The 25718-nt window shown below is 36.0% G+C and overlaps 1 protein-coding gene across 2 annotated transcripts in view; it reads right to left on the bottom strand.

The window, feature by feature from the left end:
* HGF (hepatocyte growth factor) overlaps positions 1–25718 on the bottom strand; it is an 85835-nt gene that overhangs the window by 41526 nt on the left and 18591 nt on the right. For both annotated transcript variants that reach the window (XM_043588709.1, XM_043588708.1), the window contains exons 6-8: positions 20289–20409; positions 18805–18923; positions 2554–2728 (exon numbers count right to left, since the gene is read on the bottom strand). In XM_043588709.1, coding sequence (XP_043444644.1) covers positions 2554–2728; positions 18805–18923; positions 20289–20409 — 415 coding nt within the window. The remainder of the gene's footprint in view (positions 1–2553; positions 2729–18804; positions 18924–20288; positions 20410–25718) is intronic.

The following is a 25718-nucleotide window of genomic DNA, read 5'->3' on the forward strand; positions in this document are numbered from 1 at the left end:
AAATTGCCTGAGTTCTTACAAATGGGGAAACAAGTGCTATTACATTTCTAGAATCCCCGAATGCATGCATGTTTATAAACAGAGTTCTAAGTTTTAGATTTAGGAGAGTTATAACAATTTAGAATTCAGTATACACAACTGACACCGCCCATATGACTGAAATAAAGGCTGTCAGAGGTCAGTATTCTTTTCATGCCACAGGCCTGGACTTCCATACAAACACTACTGCCTCATGAAAGGGAAAAATAGCACCACCTCATTTTTCTTACTCATTCTCAACGCCTGGACTCTCAACTATTATAATTTGTAAACACTGGCCTATTATTTTTATGTTTTCATGGCCGATATATAATGTAGAAACAACATGTATCTCTCATTTAAAATGAAAGTTCTACCTATCCAAACATTTGACACACACACACACACACACACACACACACAAACACAATAGCTTTCTTTTTCTTGAATTCTGTATTCCTTTGATTTAATTTGCTGCATACATTTCTTTCCATTCCAGAACGCTGCTTTATTGATTTATAAAAGTGATCTCAAATCTTATAAATCTTGTAAGTCTTATAAAATCTTATAAATATTTCTGTAAAACATTCTCTTAATTCTATAGAAACCCTAACTGTTGGAGAAATCGTCAGTGTATTGCATAGACATCCTTTATGTTAGCAGTGATTTGATAGACACTTAAAGTGCTTAATCAGGAAAAAGTCTATATTAATATTCCCTATATATAAAAGAATTTTACCTTAATATAAGGTTCATGTTACATAACACATGTAATTTATGGTTTGCTCTCTCAAGCAAATGCTCTCAAATTTGAATCAAACATGAGCTTTCTCTTTAGAGACGCCCTGACAAATAATTTAACAAGATTAATATTCAATCTATTGGAAACTGCATTCTTTGTATCACTTAGGTCCAATCAGAAGTACAATTTTAGTAATATTCATGTTCACCATTAGAAACAGAGAAGTTTTTTGTTGTTGTTTTTTTTTAAGGAAGAAACTTGAGTTCAGTTATAAAACCAACAAGTTAGTAAGTTATCTAGTCAAAATAGGTCCTGATACAAACTGGGTTATGTAAGATCGTGAGAACAGTGATCCTTATAGCTAAAGCCACTGCATAGCAAGCGATCATAGTTACAACCCTTATTAAAGCCATTAGCCTTCTTATGAAATGATAAAATTATTATGAAGAAAATCTTTTATTTCTTTTAACCAATTTATACTTATATTTTAAAAATGTGTGCCAGTATAAAATATGCGAATTGAGTTTTACATAAATTTTACACAAATTTGCTCTTTTAGATGAATAACTGCCTAGTTAAATTCTTTTGAGTATTTGTACATACACAGTTTCTTACTTGAGTATTATCACCATTCATTAGAAATTAACAAAACATGTGAATGGCATGGACACTGTCTCCTTTGTGCCTCTTAACTAATCTCTTCTCATTCTCTTTGCTTTCTCTACTTTGGTATTTACTTCTGAGGTGTGAAACACATGGGTCAGGAGCAGAGAGAATTGCTCTGAAGTAAATGAGGGAAGAAAACCCACAATAACAAGTAAACATTTGTTATTATAAAATAATGAAAAAATATTTATGTTTTTACTATCTAAGCAAATACATTAAATTAGCTAAAACAAGCAACGAACCTATAAAATATCTCCTCTCTCCAGTGGATGGGCCAACTCATGCTCATAATTCTCCATCTTGAAATGTTAAGCTCTCTTATTAAAAGCCAATTACATAAAGCCAATATATGTTATTTATAGGTGCTATTTCGGCAAAGCCACTATGAATGGCACGTGTGTTATAAATTTCAAAAGCAATCATTTTATGTTCCTCATAACAAGGTGGACAATTTAAAAACACATGGCATTGTGGCTGTTCTGTCCAGCAAAAGTCAAGCGGTGAAAAAAAACAGCCATGGAGAAGGCACATAGCGGCAATATAATTGATATTCAAGGGCAGTTTCTTTGGCTTGATTCATCTAAATAATTGTTTTACTTTCCTACTCTTCAAAGGGAATCTAGAAACAGCAGAAAACATTCATTTGAGACTTTAAAAATAATATTTCTTCAAGGCCGAAAACACATCAGTTTACAATGCTGATTGAAATGAAGGCATGCCTCTTTTTGTAAAAGAAAAAAAATGTAATCTCCCCTAAAATTAATGTGAAATTTTAAGAAGGCACTAGCTTGAAACTTGGCTGGCTATCATTATCCTTAAATGAGTTATGAAATGTGCCTGCGAAAACAAAGCTGTGATCAGAAACCTAGAGGTGCGTTTTCCAAAATATGGTACTTCAACTATCTGATTCAAAACTCACCTAGAGTGCTTATTAAAATGCATATTTGAGGTCCAAATCTCATATTTAAGGAATCAAAATATCTGCGTGGATGAATCTGCGTTTTAACTCCTGATTATCTCTAGACACACTAAAGTTTAAGAATTACTAACACAGGAATTATTAGAGTCACCATTCTTCCTCGTTTCCTGAGAGCCTGCTGAAATTTATATGTGCCTAATATACTCACTTGCACTTGAAATTTTCAGGAGTTATGTCATGCTGGTGAGGATACTGGGAATCCCAACGCTGACAGGGAACTCCATTCCAGATGGAGTTGATGGTGCCCCGGTAACCTTCTCCTTGACCCTGAATGCATTCAGTTGTTTCCATAGGCACATCTGTGTCATTCATAGTACTGTGAGCTAGTGGTAAAAACAGCATTAAACTTAAGTACAATCTTTAAATCTTTCATCCATCTCTTAATGTTCTTTTGCACGTGGATTACTAAGGTATTCTGTCACATAGGTTTTTATAATAATTGAGTAGAATATTATTTCAGTTATCATTATTTCTCTCTCACTCAGCCTAAAGGAGTGAGTTAACATGGTGGACTCAACTATAGAATTTCTCTGCTCATGAAACAGAATATTCTAGGAGCGGCTGGGCGGCTCAGTAGGTTAAATGTCCAACTTTGGCTCGGGTCATGATCTTGCGGCTTGTGAGTTCAGGCCCTGCATCAGGCTTTGTGCTGACAGCAAGGAGCCTGGAACCTGCTTCAGATTCTGTGTCTCCCTCTCTCTGCTCCTCCCCTGAGAGCATGCATGCTCTCTCTCTCTCAAAAATAAATAAAAATTTAAAAAAAGAATATTCTAGCTTGACTTTATCTAGCCTAGTTTGAAAGAACGTCATCTAATAGCGCTTAAATTTCCTGATTCTGTCTATTCATTCATTAATATTAGATGTACAATCTTTCTATTTATTAATTTTTATATATTTTATAATCGCTTTTCTTACTTTAGAAATTGAAAAATATCTATGAGTACTATAGTGAACAATCAGGGAAATTAAAAAGCACTATGCTGTAAGTTTGGTCATAAAAACAGTAAGAAAGGGAAAAGTTGATCTACAGAGCAGTTATCTTTTAAAAAATCAATTTAGGTGGCTCAGTTATTAAGAGTCTGACTCTTGATTTTGGCTCAGGACATGATCTCATAGTTTGTGAGTTCAAGCCCCACGTCAGGCTCTGTGCACACAGCGTGGACCCTGCTTGGGATTTTCTCTCCCTCTTTCTCTCTCTCTCTCTGCCCATCCCCCACTTGCTCTCTCTCTCTCTCTCTCTCTCTCTCTCTTTCTTTCAAAAATAAAATTGCTTAGTGTTGACACTGTTTTAAGTCAATTTATTGTTATTACTATCTCCATTCTAAGTTTATTTTCATTCAAATACTAAAATAGTGTATTTTTGAAAAAAATTTTAAAGGCATTTTACTTCCATATGTCGCTATAACTAACATATGCTGAATAGACAGTATTTCTGAAATGGCTATACAATTATTCCGAAAATTAGTTTGTTTAAATACATACAAAAGTTGGTAATGGCATTAACCACTGTTCTCCTCCAGTATAATAAATATATTCTAACCTATGTTAATGTTTTAATCAATTTGTTGGCATTAAAAGAAATCAATTGTTCCTAGGCAGATTTATTTCATGCTTTTTTCCTAGTCCAAATATAATGCTTACCACATTCCATGCAGATCATAAAAATCTCAGTAACAAAGTATAAAAAGTACAAAATTGGGGCGCCTGGGTGGCGCAGTCGGTTGAGCGTCCGACTTCAGCCAGGTCACGATCTCGCGGTCCGTGAGTTCGAGCCCCGCGTCGGGCTCTGGGCTGACGGCTCGGAGCCTGGAGCCTGCTTCCGATTCTGTGTCTCCCTCTCTCTCTGCCCCTCCCCCGTTCATGCTCTGTCTCTCTCTGTCCCAAAAATAAATAAACGTTGAAAAAAAAATTTAAAAAAAAAAAAAAAAAAAAGTACAAAATTAAAATTTCACTAATTTTAATTCAATAGTGAAACTGAAAATATTTAAGGAGCAACTAAAATCCACACACCTTCTCAAAATATCATGAAAATGTTTATGGTTCAATAGAGTAAAGTAATGTAAACTCCTCAGTTTCCTTTACAATCTAAATGGTCATTAATGATGCTTCTAGATAAAACTCACATTGCCACACTCTAGAACAGCTTCGGATGTGAATAAATATCTTTGATTCATACATTCTGGAATTATATATATCATTTCTCAAAAGAATTCAGAATTAGACGTGTCTTCAGAGGCTAAGGGTGTCTATAAAAGTTCCATATTTAATAGTGTAAATTCTTTTTAAATGGCTCTTCAATTTTATTTAAATTTATTTATTTCTTACAAATAATCACCACCTTATGGGACTTAATGTTTTATTTCATTGAGTTCCATGCAAACTAAGTGGAGCCTCAGTTTGGCGTTATTCTATGAAACTCCGTGAAAAAGGAGGAAGATTAATTAATGACCACTTCAACCATTGGACTAGGTTGTATAAACAGATTTCCATGAATTGCCCTTCTAATAACAGTTCTTTTTAAAATATGCTTTTATTTCTTATGTATCTCTTCCACACTTTTATTTTTTATTTTTATTTTTTTAAGTTTATTTATTTTGAAAGAGAGACAGAGAGCCAGAAGGGCAGAGAGAGAGAGAGAGGGAGAGAGAATCCCAAGCAGGCTCCACTAGGTCAGCATGGAGCCCGATGCAGGATTCAAACTCACCAACTGTGAGATTATGACCTGAGCAGAAATCAGGAGTCAACGCTTAACCAGCAGAGTCACCCAGGTGCCCCTTGGCAGCTTATATATATCTACTTTAGGGAATAAAAAATTGTCTCAGAAATACCTTAAATTAAAAGGAACTTGAAATGGAGATAAGTAAAATGTCCAGAGATTGATCTGTAAAGTGGTCATTGAGAGTTGATTTCTGAGAATTAATGTATACTGATATTGGTAACATACAGTGATTCAGGAAGAATAAAAATTATTGGCCTGGAAGAAATGACTTGTATAGAAAAAGTGCTACTTAACCAAGTCCTTTATGATTTTAATATTAAAGTTATTTGATGGAATAGACAGTAAGATGGATTTTATACATCCTCAGGAACTATATTTTATCAAAAGAAATACCAACAAGCAACTGTATTTCTGATTATTTGAGTCAACTGTTAAATGAGTTGAGGATACTGAGTTGGGGGGCCGGGGCACATCTTTAAAAGGTGATAACTTTAGACAGTTAAAAGATCAAGCTGGTACTGACATATTTTATATCTAGTTACAAAACTATGATGTGATAAAAGACAAAATCAAATGTCTCCAGAGACCTATCAATTTATTAGCTTAACATTTTAAGAAGAAAAGTTTTTAATCCCCCACCTGTTGGGCACAAGTTCCTGGGAAGCAAACTTGTGACCTCAGGATGCAGCACCCAGGCCACGGCAGTAAAGTTAGAGTTAGGGCACAGAACAAAAGTACTTCAACTGCTCTTCTCAGGGACCTGATTGCCTGTCTTGTGTACTTCTACTGTCTTGCTTTCCTATGTATTTGTGTGTGTTTGGTTTTATTACTGTCCCATTTTTCTCAGGTATTACTCTAACATCATGAATATGTAATCAAAAAACCCAAACTTGACGATTTTCAATGTCAATCACACCTGCCTTTGCTTAGGTATGTGTCCATCACATCTCACTGAGAACATGCTAGAGGCTGAGCCCATCAGAAATTACCAAACTCTGCTCCTTGGACACTACGATATCAATATAAGATTAAAAACAAATATAATTTCTAGAATGTGTTATTAGACAAGAATAATTGGATCTTCATTTTTTTTCATAAATGCCTTTGTAAAGTGACATTTTGCAGAAATAACCCATGACAGTTAAAATTTGAAACCATACATAGAGACTTAATGTCAAAACAATTTTAATTGAACTTTTTTTTGTAAAAGGGGAGATAATTAAGTAAATATTATCATAATTCATGAGGAACTCAATACCTAGAAAATTCAATGAGTAACCACATGTTCATGTTTAGAAGATATTAACAGGATAGGATACTTGGGTGACTCTTTAGGTTTAGCACCCCACTCTTGATTTCAGCTCAGATCATGATCTCACAGTTCATGCATTCAAGCCTCAAGTCAGGCCCCACGTTGACAGTGTGGAGCCTTCTTGGGATTCTCTCTCTCTCTCTCTCTCTCTCCCCCCCTCTTCCTTCTCTCCTCCCCTCCCCCACTCATGCACACACTCTCTCAAATAATATATTAAAAAAACTTAAAAAAAAGAAAATATTAAGAGGAATCATAAAATTTTAAAGCTAGTCAAAGATGAAAATTTTCCTAATTTGAGAGAAAAGTTTTCAAATTTCAAAAACCCTAAATAAAAAAAAAGGACTCCTTGAATAAGAATATTGTGGATATTGTGGAAGACATTTCACTGCTGATTCATCCACTAAAATCCCAGTGTCAAGTTTAGAGACCTAATTGTTGGTACTAACTTTGTACCTCAACTGCAAAGTTTCCTCAAAAAAGATTTAATTAAAGAGTCTTTCACTTTTAAAAGTAGCAATCATAAAATCCTCATTTGGACAATTTTGTTGAAAAGTTTTTTTTCTAAACTTCCATTAGTATAATTTAAAAACTTTGATATAAATTTAAGCAGCCACCAAATACTCACTTAAAGACAGTGTTAGTTAAAATGAGTAAATAAAACCCACAATTTTGGATTTGTTGTAAACAATTTGTATTATTTAACAGATTCTAATTTGGAGGTGGAAACTCAAACCTTTGGAAATTACAGAAATTACTGCACATTAATAAAAATACAACATAGTACAGAATAAATATAACTTTTCATTAGGCCTTTCTACAGACTGAATATTTATGTATCCCCCAAATTCATATGTTGAAATCCTCATCATAAATGTCATGGTATTAGGATGTGGGGTCTTTGGTAGGTGCTTAGGTCATAAGGGCAGATGCCTCATGAATGGGATCAGTGCCCCTATAAAAAAGACACCACAGAGTTCCCTCACCCCTTCCACCATGTGAGGAATCTTCTAGTACTTTGATCTTTGACCTCTCAGCCTCCAGAACTGTCAGAAATAAATGTCTGTTGTTTATAAGCCATCCAGTCCATAGTATTCTGTTATAACAGCCCGAACTAAGACAGGCCTCAACAAGATATAAAAAAATATAATTAATAGTATTCTTTTTGTTTACTTTTATTTTAATAAGTATCCATAACTTTGAAATATATACCTCAAGCAATTTGATGGTTATGATTTTAACTGCAAACTAGCAGTATTGAGATAATATTTTTCTTCAAAAAGTGCTCTCTGAAGTTCGTGAGTCTGTATTTATCCCATTCGACATTCAACTGCTAAAAGTGCCTTCATAATGAAAAGCTATATAATTCTGGTGAAAATGTATAGAATAAATATCATACCAAAAAAAGATATATTAGTACAACAAGGTAACTAAATAATTTTCACCACTAAATAGGAGTTATGAAATTCCATACAGCTGTTGAACACATATTATCTGATGAGGATCATGTGAATGATTTTTCATAGACCATTTAACTGTGATACAAATGTTCCTTCTTTATTGCCTACATACATATTTCCTACTCAAACAAGATGAATTATTCCTGAACTGTAATAAAATAGACTCCTTTACCTGTCCTACTGTATAAATACCAAAACTTGATGCAAAAACAAAACAAATGTTTCATGCCAGTTGATTTGGAAAAAGCTATTAAATTTTGGGAAAGCTATTCCTCTGGACTTAATACTTTATAACATGGGACCTGAATAAGGGAAGATTTTGAGGTCTCCCGTGGCCAAAGTGGTAAAGAAAAGAAGCACAGAAACGTCCCTAAATATCAGCTGCAGTTGATCAAGTTTAGCCAAGGCAACATGTGTATATCTTCATATATACAAACATTTTTGCAATTTTGTGTCTACCAAGCACACTGAAAAATCCGAGAAACTCACAAATAAGAGAGCTCCTCACAAATAAAGCATTTTTTTCAGGTGTGCCAGTGGTGGCCACCCTTTGGAAGCACATGTAAAGATAGTTGTATGATCTTTCATGACCTATGAGTGAAGAAATGTTTTTTTTTTCTTTGATGAGTGACATAAAGTTTTCTGTTTGGAAATGCTTTTTATAAAAACAACATTGACTACTGAAATTTTGCACTGTTCTTTTACAACATAATCAAATATAATGGGTGCCTCTTGGAACATTAATTTCACTTTGCTGGTATGGATGTGTTATGATCTGATTGCTATAATATCTGGTGGGGACTTTAAGGTTTGAATAGATTTTCTGAGAGAATGAACATTAACTGTTATGTGATGCTTGGGACAGACATCGTGCCACCCAACAGAAAGACCACTAGAATAAGATGACAAATAATGAATCTGATCCATTTTCTCTGTGGAAGTCTCTCTGAGTTTTTGCCGAGAAACTTCAGAGCGCTGATGGAGGTCTGTGAAAGGCAACTGGAGAATACAAGTGCACATGCATATTACAGACAGCCATGCACAGAGTTCCATAAGCTTTCCATGAAGGATAAGTAAACCCTGACATTTACAGTCCCCCTTCTCCCCCAAAATCTAGATATCCCAGTGGTGATACACTGTTGCTGTTGCTTTGCCTATAGCTAGGAGCAAGTTGCTCCACAGGCCATTGGACAAATACCTCATTATTCCTTGGACTACTTCTGCACAACCCACTTCTATTCCCACTTCAGCTACTGAAGAGCAACTGAAACATAGGATTTACTTTATGGTGGTCCCTAGAGATTGGGAACAGTGTGTAAAGCTATTCTCCCATCAACAGACTTGTGCTCTTTGGTCCACAAATGGCAGGATCAGGCTCAATGAAAATTTAAAGAGCTTCTTGTTTTAAAATTGACATGGGAAAGTAGTATAAAGACTCCAAAGCACAAACCTCAAATTGCTTGCACGTTTGCTTTCCCTATGAGCCAAGAATTCCTATCTGAAACTTTTCTTTGGACTTTATCCAAGCCTTTACTGGTATAAAATGCTCAAGAGACAAGACTTTCATGAAAGGTCTTCAGTTCTATACTCTTATTCCTTAGAAGATGACTTGAAAAAGACCTCCAAGTATAAGATCTTTCCCCTGAGAAAGGGTATTGATGGCATTGTTTTTGTCTGACTCAGAATACAATGAGATTTCATTTCTATGAATCTCTGTTCTAGCCTTGGATAAAATAACAAGTTCTGAGAAATAAACAGCTTTCTTTAAGAAAGAAAATAATGTGCTAACATTCTTTTCCAAACATATAAACACACTCAATTTTACAAGGTTAGATATTCTCTTAAAACCACACCAGTGTAGATTGATTACTAGAAGGAAGGATTCTTTTTATTTATTGTCAAACACACCTGTATTAGTCTGCTTGGGCCACCATAACAAAATACCACAGACTTAAAAACAACTGAAATGTATTTCTCACAATTCTGGAGGCTAGGAAGTCAAACATTAAGGTACCAGCCAAGTTGGTTTCTAGTGAGAGTACCTTCCTAGCTTGTAGATGGCCACGTTCTCGCTGTGTGCTCATAAGCAGTAGAGAAAGAGAGAGAGAGAGAGAGAGAGAGAGAGATCTCTTACTCTACTTATAAGGCCACTAATCCTATCAGATTGGGGTCCCACACTTGTGATCTCATTTAACCTTAATTACCACCTAAAGCCCTATCTCCAAATACTGTCACACTGAAGATTAAGGCTTAAATGTATGAATGTGTGTGTGTGTGTGTGTGTGTGTGTGTGTGTGTGTATGGCAGGAGGTGGGTGCATAGTTCAGTCTATAACAATACTTTGAATAGAAATCTTAGCTATCAAAGATCTGCCTAGATAACATTTCTGAAATGGAGAGTTGTTTCATAGGTATAAAGTTTTAGTTACGCAAAATGAGTAAATTATAGAGACCTAGAGATCTGAACAACATAGTACCTGTGGTTAACAGTGCGACACTGTATACTAAAAAAAAAAAAAAATGTTGAGAGTAGATCTCAAGTTAAACATTCATACACATACATTAAAAAAGGAGAGTAATGGCAGGAAGAAGTTTTGGAAATCATTGATGTGTTTATTACCTTTATTGTGGAGATGGTTTCATGGGTATATGCATATGATCAAATCAATCAAATTGTATACATTAAATATGTACAGTTTATATTAATTGCACCACAGTAAAGCTGTTAAAAATAAATAAAATGTCTCTGGACACATATGTGTCTAGAATTTTAAAAAAAAGAAAATGGAGGAGAAAAATAAGGCAAAACATGACAAAATATGTCTATTTTTTGGTAAAGAAAAAGCCCTCCCGACAACTAACAACAAATGAACAAAAGTATCTCAGAGAAGCATGAAACCTCAGGATGAGTTCAGGATGAGTTGAGGTGATAGGAAGAAAGCATGAAACAAATCTTCATGCATGGCAATATCTGAGAAAAGCTAAGTTGTCATATGAAAATCTAGAAGCATAAAAGACATTCCAGGAGACACACACACACACACACACACACACGCACAAACACACACAAATGAAAAACTACCACTATATAGGAATGTAACATTCATTCATTCAACAAATGCTTGTTGAATCCCTGTCTTGTCTAAAGCAATGTGCTGACCAAAAAAGAGACATGATCTGTGTTTTGGTGGAGCTTACAAATTTTGATAGAGCTATTAATCAAATAATTTCAAAAACAAATGTAAAGACAAGGCTCTGAGAAGCACATAGGAGAGGTTTATTATAGTATAAATATATACTAAGGAATTTGACCAAGTCAGAGAAGTCAGATGAAGAAATGCTAACTGAGGAAATAGTAACTGAGTGGAAGTTTCAGCAATTAGTAGCCGTCAACTGGGTGAAAAAGAATAAAAAATTTTCAAGGCAGAGAAGAAGTTAGGGGTGAAGGAAATATAAATGAGAATATAGAAAATATGAAGCATAGGAAGTAAGCTATTCTGGCTGGAATAGAGAACCTTGGAGAGAAATGTGGTAGTATATGAGGTTAGAGATATGGGTAGGGAAGTAAAAGATGGTTTTGTTTTGTCTTTGTTCTAAGGTAGAAGGAAATCATTGAAAGGTTTTTAACTGGTGTGTCTGTGTGTGTGTGTGTGTGTGTGTGTCTGTGTGTGTGTGTGTGTGTGTGTGTTGCTAGGGATGGGAAATGATATACTCAGATTTTTATATCATTCTGTTTGTAGTATGAAGAAGGGATTGAAGGGAAAAACTAGTGAATATGGATTCATCTCCTTTCAGAAGGCAATTTAAATATTCAAGAAGAAAAATAACACTAATGGAAAAAGGAGAGAGTGAAATGGTTAGATTTGAGAGGTATATACAAAATAAAATTGACAGTGGTGGGTCAAATGTGAGGAGTGAAGGAAAGATCATGTCTAGGATCATTCTAGATTTTTGAACCTTAGATGTAATGGTGGTATCAGTCATACAAAAGAGAGCTTGAAAAGCAGACTAGACCATCCTACAGGATAAAAGAAGAAAATCAGAAAAAGGTGATAGATGATAGAAATCTCCAACCAGGTGATTTGCTCTTGGTGAGAACTGGAAAACAATTTGACCATCCAACAGGTATATGCTAGTTAATGTATATCCTAATGGGACCACATCAGCCTTACAGGTCTGACATGTAGCAAAAAAGCTGTTTGCAGAGGAACACCTCGGGTTCCAGAGGTCCTTTGGGGGATCTCGGAGATCAAAACACTCTATTAGGACAATTCTAACATGTCATTTGCGTTTTATACAGTGAAATTCCTAGAGCACTTGAGGTTTAACGTTCCAGAAAACTGAATGCAAAAGCAAATGCGAAACACAAAGCCATCTTCTAATTAAGGTATCAATTGAAGAAATTTGCAAAAAATCTGAATTTGCAGAAAATCTAAAACACTGCCATTGTTCTCCCTATTTTTCTGACAAATATAGTTTTCATTTTAAATATGTTGTATTTATTAGCATCCAATGAGCTCGTCACTATTTTAATGAATTAATATTCTTTAAATTTACATTTTAATTTCTAATGCAGTACATATAGATTTGTATAGCTCACGTACACAATTTGGGGCTCTCAATAATGGTAAAGAACGTAAAGATATCTTCAGTCCAAGAGGTTTGTGAATAACTGATTTAAATAATCAAGAAGATTTTCTTTGACAATCAACCAAATTAAAGCTTTTCAATTGCCAAAGAAGTATTTTCACTTCAGAAAAATATAAATAGTCCCAACAAATATTATTATTTCTCTCTAAAAAGCAGTGAACTAATCTGTGGAACTGTTATTCAGAATATAAAGTTATTATAGTGGAAAACCATAAGAAAATCAGAATTTCACTCAGGTATTATACAGGACTCCCAATCTTGTTATATATTTGCAATGTCTAAAATTCCATATACTTGGAAATCTGTTAAAAGTTATATAGCCAGGTAGAACCAGAAGTGGATAGTGCAGAGCAAAGATCACTCTGTGGAATACATGTGAAAGATGGTCATGGAATTTTTAAGGGAGAAGATTGATAAAGACACCCACTAGCCCCTTCAAGCCGCCATTTTAGAATTCACTTATATGCAGTTCTGCTCACTCAACTCAGAGTTTCTCAGGATAAATTGGTGAAGTGATTCCCCTTATGGGACTCAGTGGGCCTACCTCAACATGGCGATGATGGATTTGACCCAAAACTAAATTTGAGTGACACTGACCCCTGGAATGATTGATTTGCATATGCATATTTCATGTTGCTGGAGAAGAAAGCTTGGTAGAGTAGAAAGAAGACAAAATAGGAGTAAGAAATGGGATGACATTCAGGGGTGTGGCCACAGAATACTCTCAGAAGCAGTGGGAAAGCATGGACCCTGCTCAAAGGGCTTTGTACAGGGACGTGATGTTGAAGAACTATGAGCATCTGGTCTCTCTGGATGAGGATAACTAACCTCCAGAAGATGGGATCTGCCCTTGAGTTTCTTCATATTCCCTCCTTTAGGAAGTCTCTGCACTGATTGACGGAGATAGAAACCCTATTGACTCAGAAATGAAAAGCTTCTTGATGCAGCACCTGGACTTTAAGCTTGCCCCTTCAGATGATCTGCTCACTCCATACTACATCACGTGTGGTTCCAGAGCTTAAGTATGATTAAACCTTACGGCAACTTTAAAGTATTCAATTCCCTCTTTTCTACCCCTGTGCTTTTGATTCAGTGATTCTTAGTAGAAAATTAGACATGCACATTATACTGTTCCCTATGCATTCAGAAGGACACAGTCTATTCATAAAATTTTGAAACCGTTTTTCAGCTTTATTGAGGTATTAATTGCCAAATACAACTGTAATATATTAAAAAAATTTTTTAATGTTTATTTATTTTTGAGAGAGAGAGAGAAAGAGAGACAGCATGAGCGGGGGAGGGGAAGAGACAGAGGAAGACACAGAATCCGAAGCAGGCTACAGGCTCTGAGCTGTCAGCATGGAGTCCGATGTGGGACTCAAGCTCACGAACCATGAGATCATGACCTGAGCCGAAGTCGGACGCTTAACTGACTGAGCCACCAAGGGTCCCTGTAATATATTTTTTAAAAGGCATATAGCCAAGATGTTTGTGAACTGTTGCCATTTGGGTAGAAATCGCTTTCTGAGGAACATGGTGCAAATGTTTACTGAGAAGGCCTGTCCCGGCCACATTTGTCAGGTGATGAGCAACATTCATCCTTCACTTTCGGGGATACGTCCACTGATTCTAAGATTGAAAGGTTGGGAGCAAAGTGACAGGAACTAATTTGTGGCTCATTCAGCTTTTAACAAATAAAAGGAACAGATTGCAGTCATCAAAACCTTGGCTCTGAAAGGTGTGAAAATGCCAATGTCACGGCAATGTCAGCTTTTACTTTACTAGTTCTTGCTAGTGCTCTGAAATTTCATTTTATCATAGACCTTGGTGTGTTTTGTTCACTTCTATACCCCCAGAATCTAGAAAAAATTTTGAGGTATGAGAGCTAGTCAGTAAATATTTATTGAATAACTCCTATGCAAAAGGGGCTGACAATCTTCCTTGTGTTTTCTGTGTGCTCCCTGGAATTGCTGTTCTGGAGAAGTTTTTTCTGTCACTATTTACTTATGACTTTTCAAGACCTTCAGAAAAGACTGAAGTTGGATGTGCTACGAGCATAGACATCGAGCACCTACATCTCAGCATAAGCAGAACTCAGCTTTCTTATCTTCCTCCTCAAAGTTATATCTCTCTCAAATATGCATCATCTACTCAGTAACTTAGGAAATATGTAAGACTTTGCTCTTTCCCTATCTCGTTTCCCACTATATCCAATTTGTCATTACATATTGGACATTCAGACTCTTCAGTATCATTCACATCCTTCCTCACCTTGTTATGCTCACTGTTTACGGCATTAATTCACATCACTGGCCTGTTCCAATCAGCTCTTATCAGACCCACCTGCCTCCTGTCTCAGCACTCTCCTGCCAATTACTGGAAATATATAGTGATCTTCAGTTGGTGGAGGTGTGTTGGTTTTTGCTTTTGTTTTTTTTTATTCCCATTACTAAGAGAATTTTGAAAACAAAAATTTATGTTCTCCCACATGTTTTTAAGTTGACATCCACATTTTTAATGGTAAGTTTAAATAGTTGCAAAAGATGTGATTTCTAGCATATGTTAACTACTGTCATTTTTACACCAAAATTTTTATATTGCACTTTAAAAAAGATTAATGGAGTGATTTGATATCTATAAATATCTATTTGATATCTATAAATGTATATTATCAAACGCTTTTTCTCCTTGAATTAGTATTTCTATTCCACTTTACCCATGGAATGTTATTTGAATTTTTTTTTTAACTTTTAACTTTATTTATTTATTTTTAAGAGAGAGACAGAGAGAGTGAGCAGGGGAGGGGCAGAGAGAGGGAGAGAGGGAATCTCAAGCAGGTTCCACACTGTCAGCATGGAGCCCAATGCGGGGCTCAAACTCACAAACTGTGAGATCATGACCTGAGCCAAAAGCAACAGTTGGACGCTTAACCAACTGAGCCACCCAGGTGCCCCTTGAATTTAATGTATTTTATGTTGGAGAGTCTTTTAATCTTAACCCCATCATACTTTTCTCAAAGATTTTTATATTTTGAAATTTATTTAAATTTCTTGTGACCATAGTATTCTAAGGGATAAATACACATGTACCCTACACACACATAGAAACACACTTGCACGTATGTATGTATATATTCCAGATAGAGTTGTGTAATTATTAGTAGTACATAAGTGATAAGCAGCATGAATATATAGCATTTGCAAAGGTCTCTTTGTTTAGTTTTCCCAAGGTTTTACACCCCAGGACAATGTACCAAAATAAAATTCAGGAAGGATGGGCAGTTTGGTTTTATTCGGGAAAGTAAGAAAGAGTAATGGTGAATGAGAAGGTAAGATTTTGAACTTGACTAACTCCTTAGTAACATGTACATCTCAAGCAGAAGATTTGGGGAAAGAATTAATCTGGAAGTAAAAGAGCTAGAATTTGAGCCTCTAAGCTGTCCATGTCCACAGACCCCTGTGAGAGTTTTGTGTTCCCGAGGGCTTCACAGATAGCAATCTGGAGGCTTCTGTAACCAGCTTATGTTGTACAACAAAAGTGAAGAGATTTTGCAGGTATAAGTCAGGTCCCTAATCAGTTGACTTTAAGTTAATTAAAGGGAGCTTACCTCAAGTGGCCCTGAGCTAAACAGATGAGCTCTTTAAAAGAGTATGTAGAGCTTTAAAATAACTATTGCCCTTTAATTAGAAATTGCCATTATTGCACATGAATATTCAAGTGGCATGCTATTCAAAATGTCTATTACATTATATTACACCTATTCCATGCTATTGTTTTGTCCCTGTATCTCCTTGACAAACAAAAATTCTTTCCTAAAATATCTTGTGATTTATTGTTAAATTTTGAAGTTAATGTTAAGGCTTTTAGAGGATTTGTGTAATAAAGAAAAATTTTGAAAATTAAGAAATTAAAAAAAAAATAAAAGAGAATGTAGAGGTCAGAGGCTGAAACTAGCAGAAAACTCTGCCATTATCCTTGAAGAAGTAAAATTCTCTGTTGTGGAGAGGGTCATAGAGCAGGAAACATTAGGCAGTGTTTCGGAGCTGAGGACCTCCATGCTGTAACCACAAGAATTCTGCCAACAACTGCTGGACTTGGAATGGGATACTGAGTCTTAAATGAGAGAGTAGGTCTGGTGGGCACCTGGGTCATGGCCTTGTGAGATCCTAAGCAGAGAATCCACCTGAGTCATGCCTGGACTTCTGACCCAGAGAAATTATGGCATAATAAGTGTGTACTGTTTTAAGCCACTACATTTTGGTAAATTGTTATGCAGCAATATAAACCTGTTCTACAGTTGAAAGCATCACCAAATGTCTTACTTTTGCATTATATGCTTTGCTATAAATGTAAGCAAGAATATTCACAAAACCTTATCTCTTAAGCTTTCCAGAATTTTAGAATATCAACTTCCATTCATCTGAATAAGAGTATAGTCTCCATGTATACTTTTACAAACTAAAAGCTTTCCTGTAATGAAATATTTCTGAAATATTCTCCATGCTTAAGAAATGATTTTATTCTTCACTATATGGGTTTGGCTTACATGTTCTACTACCATTTTCTTAGCATTACCATCCTATACACACGATTCTCTGTTTAACAAAGCCATCTGAATCACAGCATGTTAGTTGCATAATTAGCCAACACTTCTTTGGACAGAAGAGAAAAAGAAATCTATCTGGTAGTTAGGAAGCATCATATTTATTTTATTTCTTTTCTCTCACAGTGTCTTTTAAAATCACCAAATACTGGTTGGAAAAGAATAGGAGGGCAACAGTGAATGTGCAGATCATTATGCATGTGATCGTGTCTGTGTGTATGTATTTATACTGATCTTATTCCTGAGACGATTTACAGGAGTGCCTAAAAGCAAACATTTGTGCACACAAAACGGAAGGGAAACAGTTGGTTTATTGTATCTAAGTAGTCTAAAATGGTGGGAAGATTAATGAGATTTTAGAAGTCAATGAGTGGAACTACCTCAGTCTATACAGAGAAACACTGTCACAGAAGTCATCTTTTATGCCAAGGGACCAAACAGATAATTCAGTTTCCTTAGAACATTGCATTCACACTGCAGGTATACCAGAGTCTGCGGTTATTTCACACATGCCAGACATGTCCTCCTTCTATGGGCTTTATTTGAGTTGTCCAAAACATTTCCTCTTGTTAGCAGGTCTAGGTGGAGAGAGATTTACCTTGGCAGTATCACAGTGTGAATAATGTTAAATTAGGTTTGTTCAAAGGGACATCCTCATCATGCTGCTCTAGGAAGATATGCAACTACCTATTCTTATCCTCATAACTGTCCACTTATCATGCAGGGTGCTGGTACCTTATCTTACGTAGATTATTTCTCTTTGTACATTCCTCTCTATATGCATATCTTTATGCTGCCAAGCCCATTTCCAATGTTATTATACCTTAACAAAGTCATGGAATTCTACTAGTCTTAGAGCATTTTAGGATCCAGCTGAAAAAATAAGACTTGTACCCATAGAAATTAAAGCATGCCTATATCTAACTATCCAGTATTATTTCAAAGAGTGAAACTGTGTAAGTTAACCATGGAGGAGGGGACCAAGCATACAGATTTAAAGAGCTACCATAAAGCAAGTGAGGTAAGAAGCTTTTACCATAAATTCAGGAGTGTTGGGTAAAGGCCAGTATATAGAAAATGACCACAGTACAACTAAAAGACAGGTTTGAACAGAATACAGGCTGCGTACGAGGTCAGCCAGAGGGGTGGGGATCAGCTACTAGAGATTAAAGATGTCTCTGAGATTCTTCTATTAGACTTGTTATTTTTCACCGCAGCCTCTGTTGTTCACCAGAAGAGGCTCACAGTCAGCTGACAGCTCATGTTATGTCTGGGGAAGAAAGGTATGGAAAGGATACCGGGTTGGAAGGTAAAAATCTAAGGTCCTAGCTTTTAAGGCCCTAATGACATTATGATACTGCACACAGTCCCTGATCTTTTTTCTCCCTCTGTGGATATTTTTTAAAATAACATAAGAATGTTTAGGCCTTCATCATAAGTATAAATGTTTTGTGTTCACTTGCACACTTATCTCTTTCAAAACAATGACTCTGAAAATTCAAAAGCCTTGAATAGAATTATGGAATGCATTCCTAAAATATTAAAGCCTACACCCATTAAAGCATCAAGTAAAATAGTTGTTAACTTGTCTCACTAATAATCGCCTGCTTAGATCCAGGCTGAGAGGAAAAGGAAGCAATAAATTTGACCCTAACTTACCGCACATTTTAATTGCACAGTACTCCCAGGGGGTGTCAGGGTCAAGAGTATAGCACCATGGCCTCGGCTTGCCATCAGGATTGCGGCAATAATTATCATCAAAGCCCTTGTCGGGATATCTGCAAACCACACCAAGAAAAGTGTCATGTAAATCTGCCTGGAAGCACCACCCACCCCTCAGTTCACAAAGTAACTTTTGACGGAGCTTGGATACTACCAGCTGGGGAAAGAAGAGATTTCCTGTTACCTTACAAGAACTGGTGATTATCAACTATTGCGTATGTTAGCTTCCATATTTGGTAAGTATAGAACACATCCCTTTGCTAATAAGTTAGATTCATTTGGTACCTGTCCACCAGGTTGAGCTCCCAAACTGAATCCCCTTCTCACAAAGCCCAGTGAAGGACAGATTACATAAACACGACCTCATGTAGCCTGCTCATTAAGAAAACGGGTCTTTTTCTGGGGCAGGCTTAAAGTTCAAACTGAAAGTTAGGTTTCAATAGTTCTGTTACTAATGATAGATCAATTTTGAAAATAGAGCCCTTCTAGGTCATGCCCTCACCTCCACCATGGGAGAGAGAAACTCCATTACACCACTTTCTCTGTACCCTCCTCCCTTTAAATTAACAGGGTCCTGAATTGGTGACTTGATTTTAATTGCTACCATATTCCTCCTGCACTCACTGAAAGGACAAGAGATTCACTTAAACACACACACACACACACACACACACACACACACACAGTTTAAGAGAAAAACAAAAAGATAAGAACAACACCTTTCAGAAAGATGGAAACAGAACTTCCCTTACAATTGTATTTTCATTCTTTATAACAAAAATAAAGACATTTTTGTCAACTGAAATATTTCATGTGAAAGGAATGAGCCATAGTAGACATATTTTTTTTTAACCATTTAAGCTCAAAAACTATTCCTGAGGAGAAATGTAGACGTGGTTGCCTGACTTCTCCAGACTGGCGATTTCAAAACACACTAGGATAAAGCAGCCAAAGAATTGTTTGTTCCATCTTTCATTCTCTGTCTATGGGTATGACCTATGTCATGGTGTCACACAGGTGACCCCACTTTACCTAAGTCATTGAAGATGTGGCTTTAGAAGGACATTGGCCTGTATTTAGCAATAATGCCTCCTCTCATAGCTTGGACTGTGGTCATTACTTAATGGATCTCTGTCTTTTCCCTGCCATGGAAGGGAAAGAGGAAGCTTCTGTTAGTGCTCCCCTTCTGCCCCCCACTGATGCTCCTGTGTTTCGGACCATCCTGATTTCAGGGGCTCAGTCTCCTCAGCAGAGACCGGTCAGAGGTGGGGCCAGCATTCTCATATGCCTCGTCTGAAGTCCCTTTGCCCCAAGACTATCCAGAAATCATAATATAAGGAGAATTTCTCTAGCAGTTTGTCATGGAGCAAATAACACTTTGTGAAAAGAATCATTGGAAGCACGATTTGGTGGTATTTTACCTTTCTGGCAAGAATTTGTGCCGGTGTGGTGTCTGACGATCCCAGCGCTGACAAATCTTGCCTGATTCTGTATGATCCATGGGACCTCGATAACTTTCCCCATTGCAGGTCATGCATTCAACTAATAAAATTAAAGTACGGCATGTTAATTGCTTCTGACAGCAAAATCAAGAACACCACCATTCCATTGAAAGAACAGTAAATCACCTGTTTAGCAAAAAGATTTTTATAACAACTTACATACCATTTTAACGTTGAATTGGGGTCTAATGTCCATAAAGAGTGGCATAAAATACTCCCTACAGAACTCTTCATATAGTTTAAATGGGATTTGTGTAGTTAATGTCATAAAAATTTACCACAAGGCCAGGATGCTGCCTTTCTAATTTCTCAGTAACTGTCCCAAAGATACCCAGACTGGACATATAAGATACGCCCTTGGGATCTGCCCTTTGTTGGTCTAAAATGCAAAGAATTTCAGTGTCTGTACTGACAACAGAATAATTCTCTTCTCTCAACTTACTCTCCAAACACATACGTAGGAAATATACAACTTACACTGAGTACAGGTTATACCCCGGCAGTTAATGTCAAAGTGAGGACCAGATAAACTTGAGAGATCAGCTTCAAACCTAAATCTGGTACTATTCAAAGAATAGGGTTATTTTAAAAGAACAAATGATGGCTTCTTTCTGTTACTGAATAACCATGTCAAATACCTGGGCAGGCTTACATTCTTAACTAGCCTAGGCTACAAGATGACCTGATATTGAACTCCTTGTACTCAGTGTTTTTATAATGTATAAGCTCATGTAATTATGCAGGACCCTACTGATGATTCTGTGAGGTTAATTAATAGTTCTCTTCTGGCTCGCCTCTTATGTCACACTGAAAACTCTGAATCACATCAGCTAGCTGAAAACGAGACTTCTCAAATGGACAGGTTGATTTGTAGCACAGCAGGCATCCTGTGGAATAAATCATTGGTTGGCTTTCTTACGAATCCGGCAAACTTCCCCAAACACATCATTTGTATCTTGTGACTACTGATCATCTAACTTTAGCCAAAGCAGGGAAAAGATACGGATGTTTAGCTTTATCCACTGGTCTATAGCCTAATGAGTATCTGTAATAATTTGGGATATAATATTAGAATAATCACTTCTGTACCTTTGATTTGTATAATCTAATAGGACATTAGATTAACTTTCTAGAACATGAGGCCATTTGGCTTGATCCATCTACTTCTTTTAATGTAGCTTAATCTATGAATGACGACAGGGGACCAATTCAGCTTCCTCTCATGTGATTCCAGTATTCCCCAGACACATCTCAGCTTTCTTTCGAATGGGCCACTGACTTATTTAGTTCCCCTTTTCAAAAGAATGCCAAGAGTGATATCTTCACAGAAAACGATGTGGCATTTATCATTCTTTGCTCCTTTGTACTGAATGAAAAAGTAAACATAATACTATGGTCACGCATAAGAAATAAGTATCTACATGTACAATTTCTATCCTTGTGTAGTACTCAGGAATCAGAATATATCTATAATGCATTCTTTAGCAGATGCAGTTGATGAGAGTGTATCACTTTCTAATGAGAGTACATATAATTATTTTCTATGAAGCTGTATTGTGGGGATTATTATAAAACATTTTTCCTGGACTTTAGGATTTTTAATTTTCATAAGGAAAAATAGTTACACAAATTAAACAGGTGATTCTATAAGATGACCACTCTACAGAATGAGTGTAGTAGATCAGTGCTTCTCCAAACCTTACTGTACATAAAAGTCACTGTGAGATCCTGTTATAGAGTAAGTTCTGATTCAGAAGATCAGAATTGAGGCATCAATCAATAGCTCTCAGGGGATGCTGATGATTCTGGTCCTTGTAGGTCATAGTAAGTAGCAAGTGTGTGGATAATACATTCTATTCTAAAAGTCTTAAGTGTTTTGTGGCAATGGCTTTTTAGGAGAGAACAGATTTTACTTGGATACTGAAGGATGGATGAGATTTGGATAGGCCATTATGGAGCAAAATAACATAAAATGGTACAGAAACATAAATTACTATGTTACATTTATAGCAAAGTGAAGAGAGAGTTATGGATTCAGTCACAAACCTATGGAGCTATTTTTTAAAAATAATAAAAATTAGCAAGAATAACATTAGGTTTTGGTAGGCAATGAAAGTCATTGATGGGGTGGGAATTAAATGTGTTCTGTGATAGAACTGGGATGGTAAATATATTATAGTTACAAGTTCTTTGAGTACTCAGTACTTTTAACATATAAGACATCATTTGATCCTTGCAATGAGGAAAACAAGGCTCAAACCATTTTTAAGGGACTTACCTAAAACAGAAAATGTCAAACCTGTGCTTGGAACACTGGTCTTCTGACTCACAGTTCAGTGTTCATTCCGTTCTTCCTAATTATCTTTTTTTTCCCATGCTTTTGTTTCCTATGTGTTCTAACTGGTCATCCTCTTAAGAAAGACTCATAGCAATGATTTTAGAAAGTCGATCTCCCTGGCTTTTATAACATTATCTTCATTACCCTCTGCCTTCTTGCTTACAATAGGTTGCCCCTGTTGTATTGTCACCTATTGGAGGATGGAGAGAAGGAAAGCAGGTAGATTGGCCATCTTACCCAGGCTGAAAAGTTTGTTGTTTTACGACTGCATCAAACCATCAGGTTACTTATAAAAAGTACCTCAAGAAAGCCAAATTTTAAACTCATAGTCACTTTTCAAACTTCCAGTATTCTAAGAAACTTCTAAGTTGTCCAAGCTCAAAGTCAACAGTAGGGATGGAGATCAAGTCCATCTCCTCAGGGAGGTAGGTGGAAGTTATGATCTATACAACACTGCAGAAGGTGAGGATTGGCCCTCTTGATCTATTTCCTTTGGGCTCTGTTTTTGCCAGTGTACTGTTCAACCGTTCTAGCAAGTTTATCCCTTAAAAACAGAAAACAAAAGCAAAATGCTGTCCTAGATGACATAAACTCAAACTAAATAAATGTTCCTATTCATAACTAGAATGGTTTTCTTAAATATATTTCTGGCCTAAATGAAAGTAGAAAACCATATTAACTGCACATGGATTGTAATATAAATAAGATTAATTTAGTATCTCTCTCATCATACTAACCAACTTACTCAAAACCTATTGTGTTCTGTTTTTCTCAGTCATAAAACTACAAGTGATCTGAGTTTACAGACTCTACAGACTAAAACTGAAATAACTATTTTGAGAATCCGTGCTGGTGCTTACTTCAGCAAAGCTGAATGTTTGAAATATGGATAGTTTCACAAAGCCACATTTATAAATAATTGTTTCATTTAAATCTTTGTTTTTAAGGATCTTTCTCCACAGAATATGAAATTGTACACATAAAGTTATAGCAGAAGTATTTGGGATTTTAAGTGTAAGGCATTAAAAATAATGATTATGATTTAATAAAATATATTTACTTGACTATTTGACAGTCATTAAAAAAGACATCCGTTTCAATAACTGGTGACTGCTTTGTTTTAAATCCCAAGCTAATGTTAAAGCAAGAAATTGGATTTTAGATACCTCAGTTTTTTACAGTATTTGAATTATAATATTAATGCTATTTTCTTTACATAATTGTTCTAAATGGGATAAAAGTACTTGTTTTCTTTAGGAATGCTTAATATATTTCAAAGATTAAATTTTTAAAAATAACATTAATCATTGGATATCAGATATATTTCTCTTATGAGCCAAACATTCAGATGCATTTCAGAAGATTATTTAGTCAAGAGTTAAATATGGTTACAAAAATCTCAAAAAATACACTTACATTATTTTGTATATTTTGTATTATCCATGTTATAAACAGCTGGGTTTTTTTTCTATTAATTATTGACAGTGCTTTTTATTTTAGATCTTCTTCAGTAAAATCCTGCTAAAGGATTATTCAGTATAGTGTGAATTTAAATATCACAGCTCAGTTCACACTCCCTGAGATATGTTTAGCCTACAGGGCAGGTGTTTGTTCATGCATAAGAGGGCTATTCTAATACTGTCATATTTCTGATTGCTTCCAGAAAAAGCATATCCGCAACCTTTAATGCCACGGTGACCAACAGCATCATGTGCAATTAATAGTAATGAGCAATGCCCTTTTCTAAGGGAGGTGTAGTGACCTCAGATTATTAAAGGATAATAGAGATGAACATTCTAATGTGATGAGGATAACTGGAAACAGGATTTTTCCAATTACTTCTTTTCTAGCACATTTTTTCTACATTGTCTATCAGTCCAGATCTATGCCAGTGTATTTTGATGAAGGTTGTTATAAACCAGGGCTGAGAAATCTCATTCCCACATGAACTAAACAGGTAACATAAATGCTAAGCTATTTAAAGTTGGACCAAGTTACGTTCCCTTGATAACACTTTCTCAGGTCAAAAAAAAAAAAAAAAGAACAAAACTCCTTGCAATTGACTTTCAACCTCAGAAAACTGTGATATTGGAGAGTTCCCAAAAGAGCAAGGGTTTTTCTTCCATGTGTAAATTTAAAACAAATATTAATTACAGATTTACTCATACAAAACAGACTTGTGCATAACGTTATCACAGATCAGTTTATTATTTTTAAAAGAGAAGAAAACAATGAAGAAGTTATAGTGAACAGAATATGATACGGAATGGAAAGTAAGAATTTACAAACACAGATGGAACTGGCTCTAAGCACATGAAGTCGAGAATTTTAAATTAACTAACAACAGAAAACAAATTCACCTTCTCCGTGACAATTAAGCTAACAATGGCCTTTTTTATGTGATAAATATCAACCTGGTATTAAATGGATATATGGAAAAATAGTTCCAAAAAATGTGGTTAATAACAAACAGATACTATAAAAGTTGGACAGCATTCCAGCAGCCCCCTACCCCCGAGTACGTCGAAATCCTACTAAACTTCTCTCAGAACTTAATCCGTGTTTCCTTTGGATTTCTAGAAGCTTAGTTGCTGACAAAACTAAAAAGCCAGCTATTCAGTAGCCAGGTAACTAAGAAAAATGAAACCACATCCAATGCTGAAGTGGTTACTCTTCCTTCTTGTCAGGCATGCAGTTTTCCAGTGCAAGAGGGGGGACAGTGCCCCGTTATGCTGCGAGAGGAGGTGAAAACAGGCGTGGACTTAGGGTGCCTGCCTTCAAGACAGCTGGGGAGCTACTACTGCTTTGATCTCTTCAGATGCTATTCTCAGTGGTGTTTAGTGTCAGTCTGTGTGTCAGATTTGCTTCTCACCAAAAGGCACACGGGGGGTATTGAACTTTCAGCGACCCCTTCCCATATTCTCTTCTGGGTTCATGTACTCTTGCCACACCACTTCGGAGTAGGTTTGACAAAATTTCTGCAGAAGCAGGTGCTAGATGGATGGAATTAG

This window comes from Prionailurus bengalensis, chromosome A2 (assembly GCF_016509475.1).
Source record: "Prionailurus bengalensis isolate Pbe53 chromosome A2, Fcat_Pben_1.1_paternal_pri, whole genome shotgun sequence".
Classification (NCBI taxonomy): domain Eukaryota; kingdom Metazoa; phylum Chordata; class Mammalia; order Carnivora; family Felidae; genus Prionailurus; species Prionailurus bengalensis.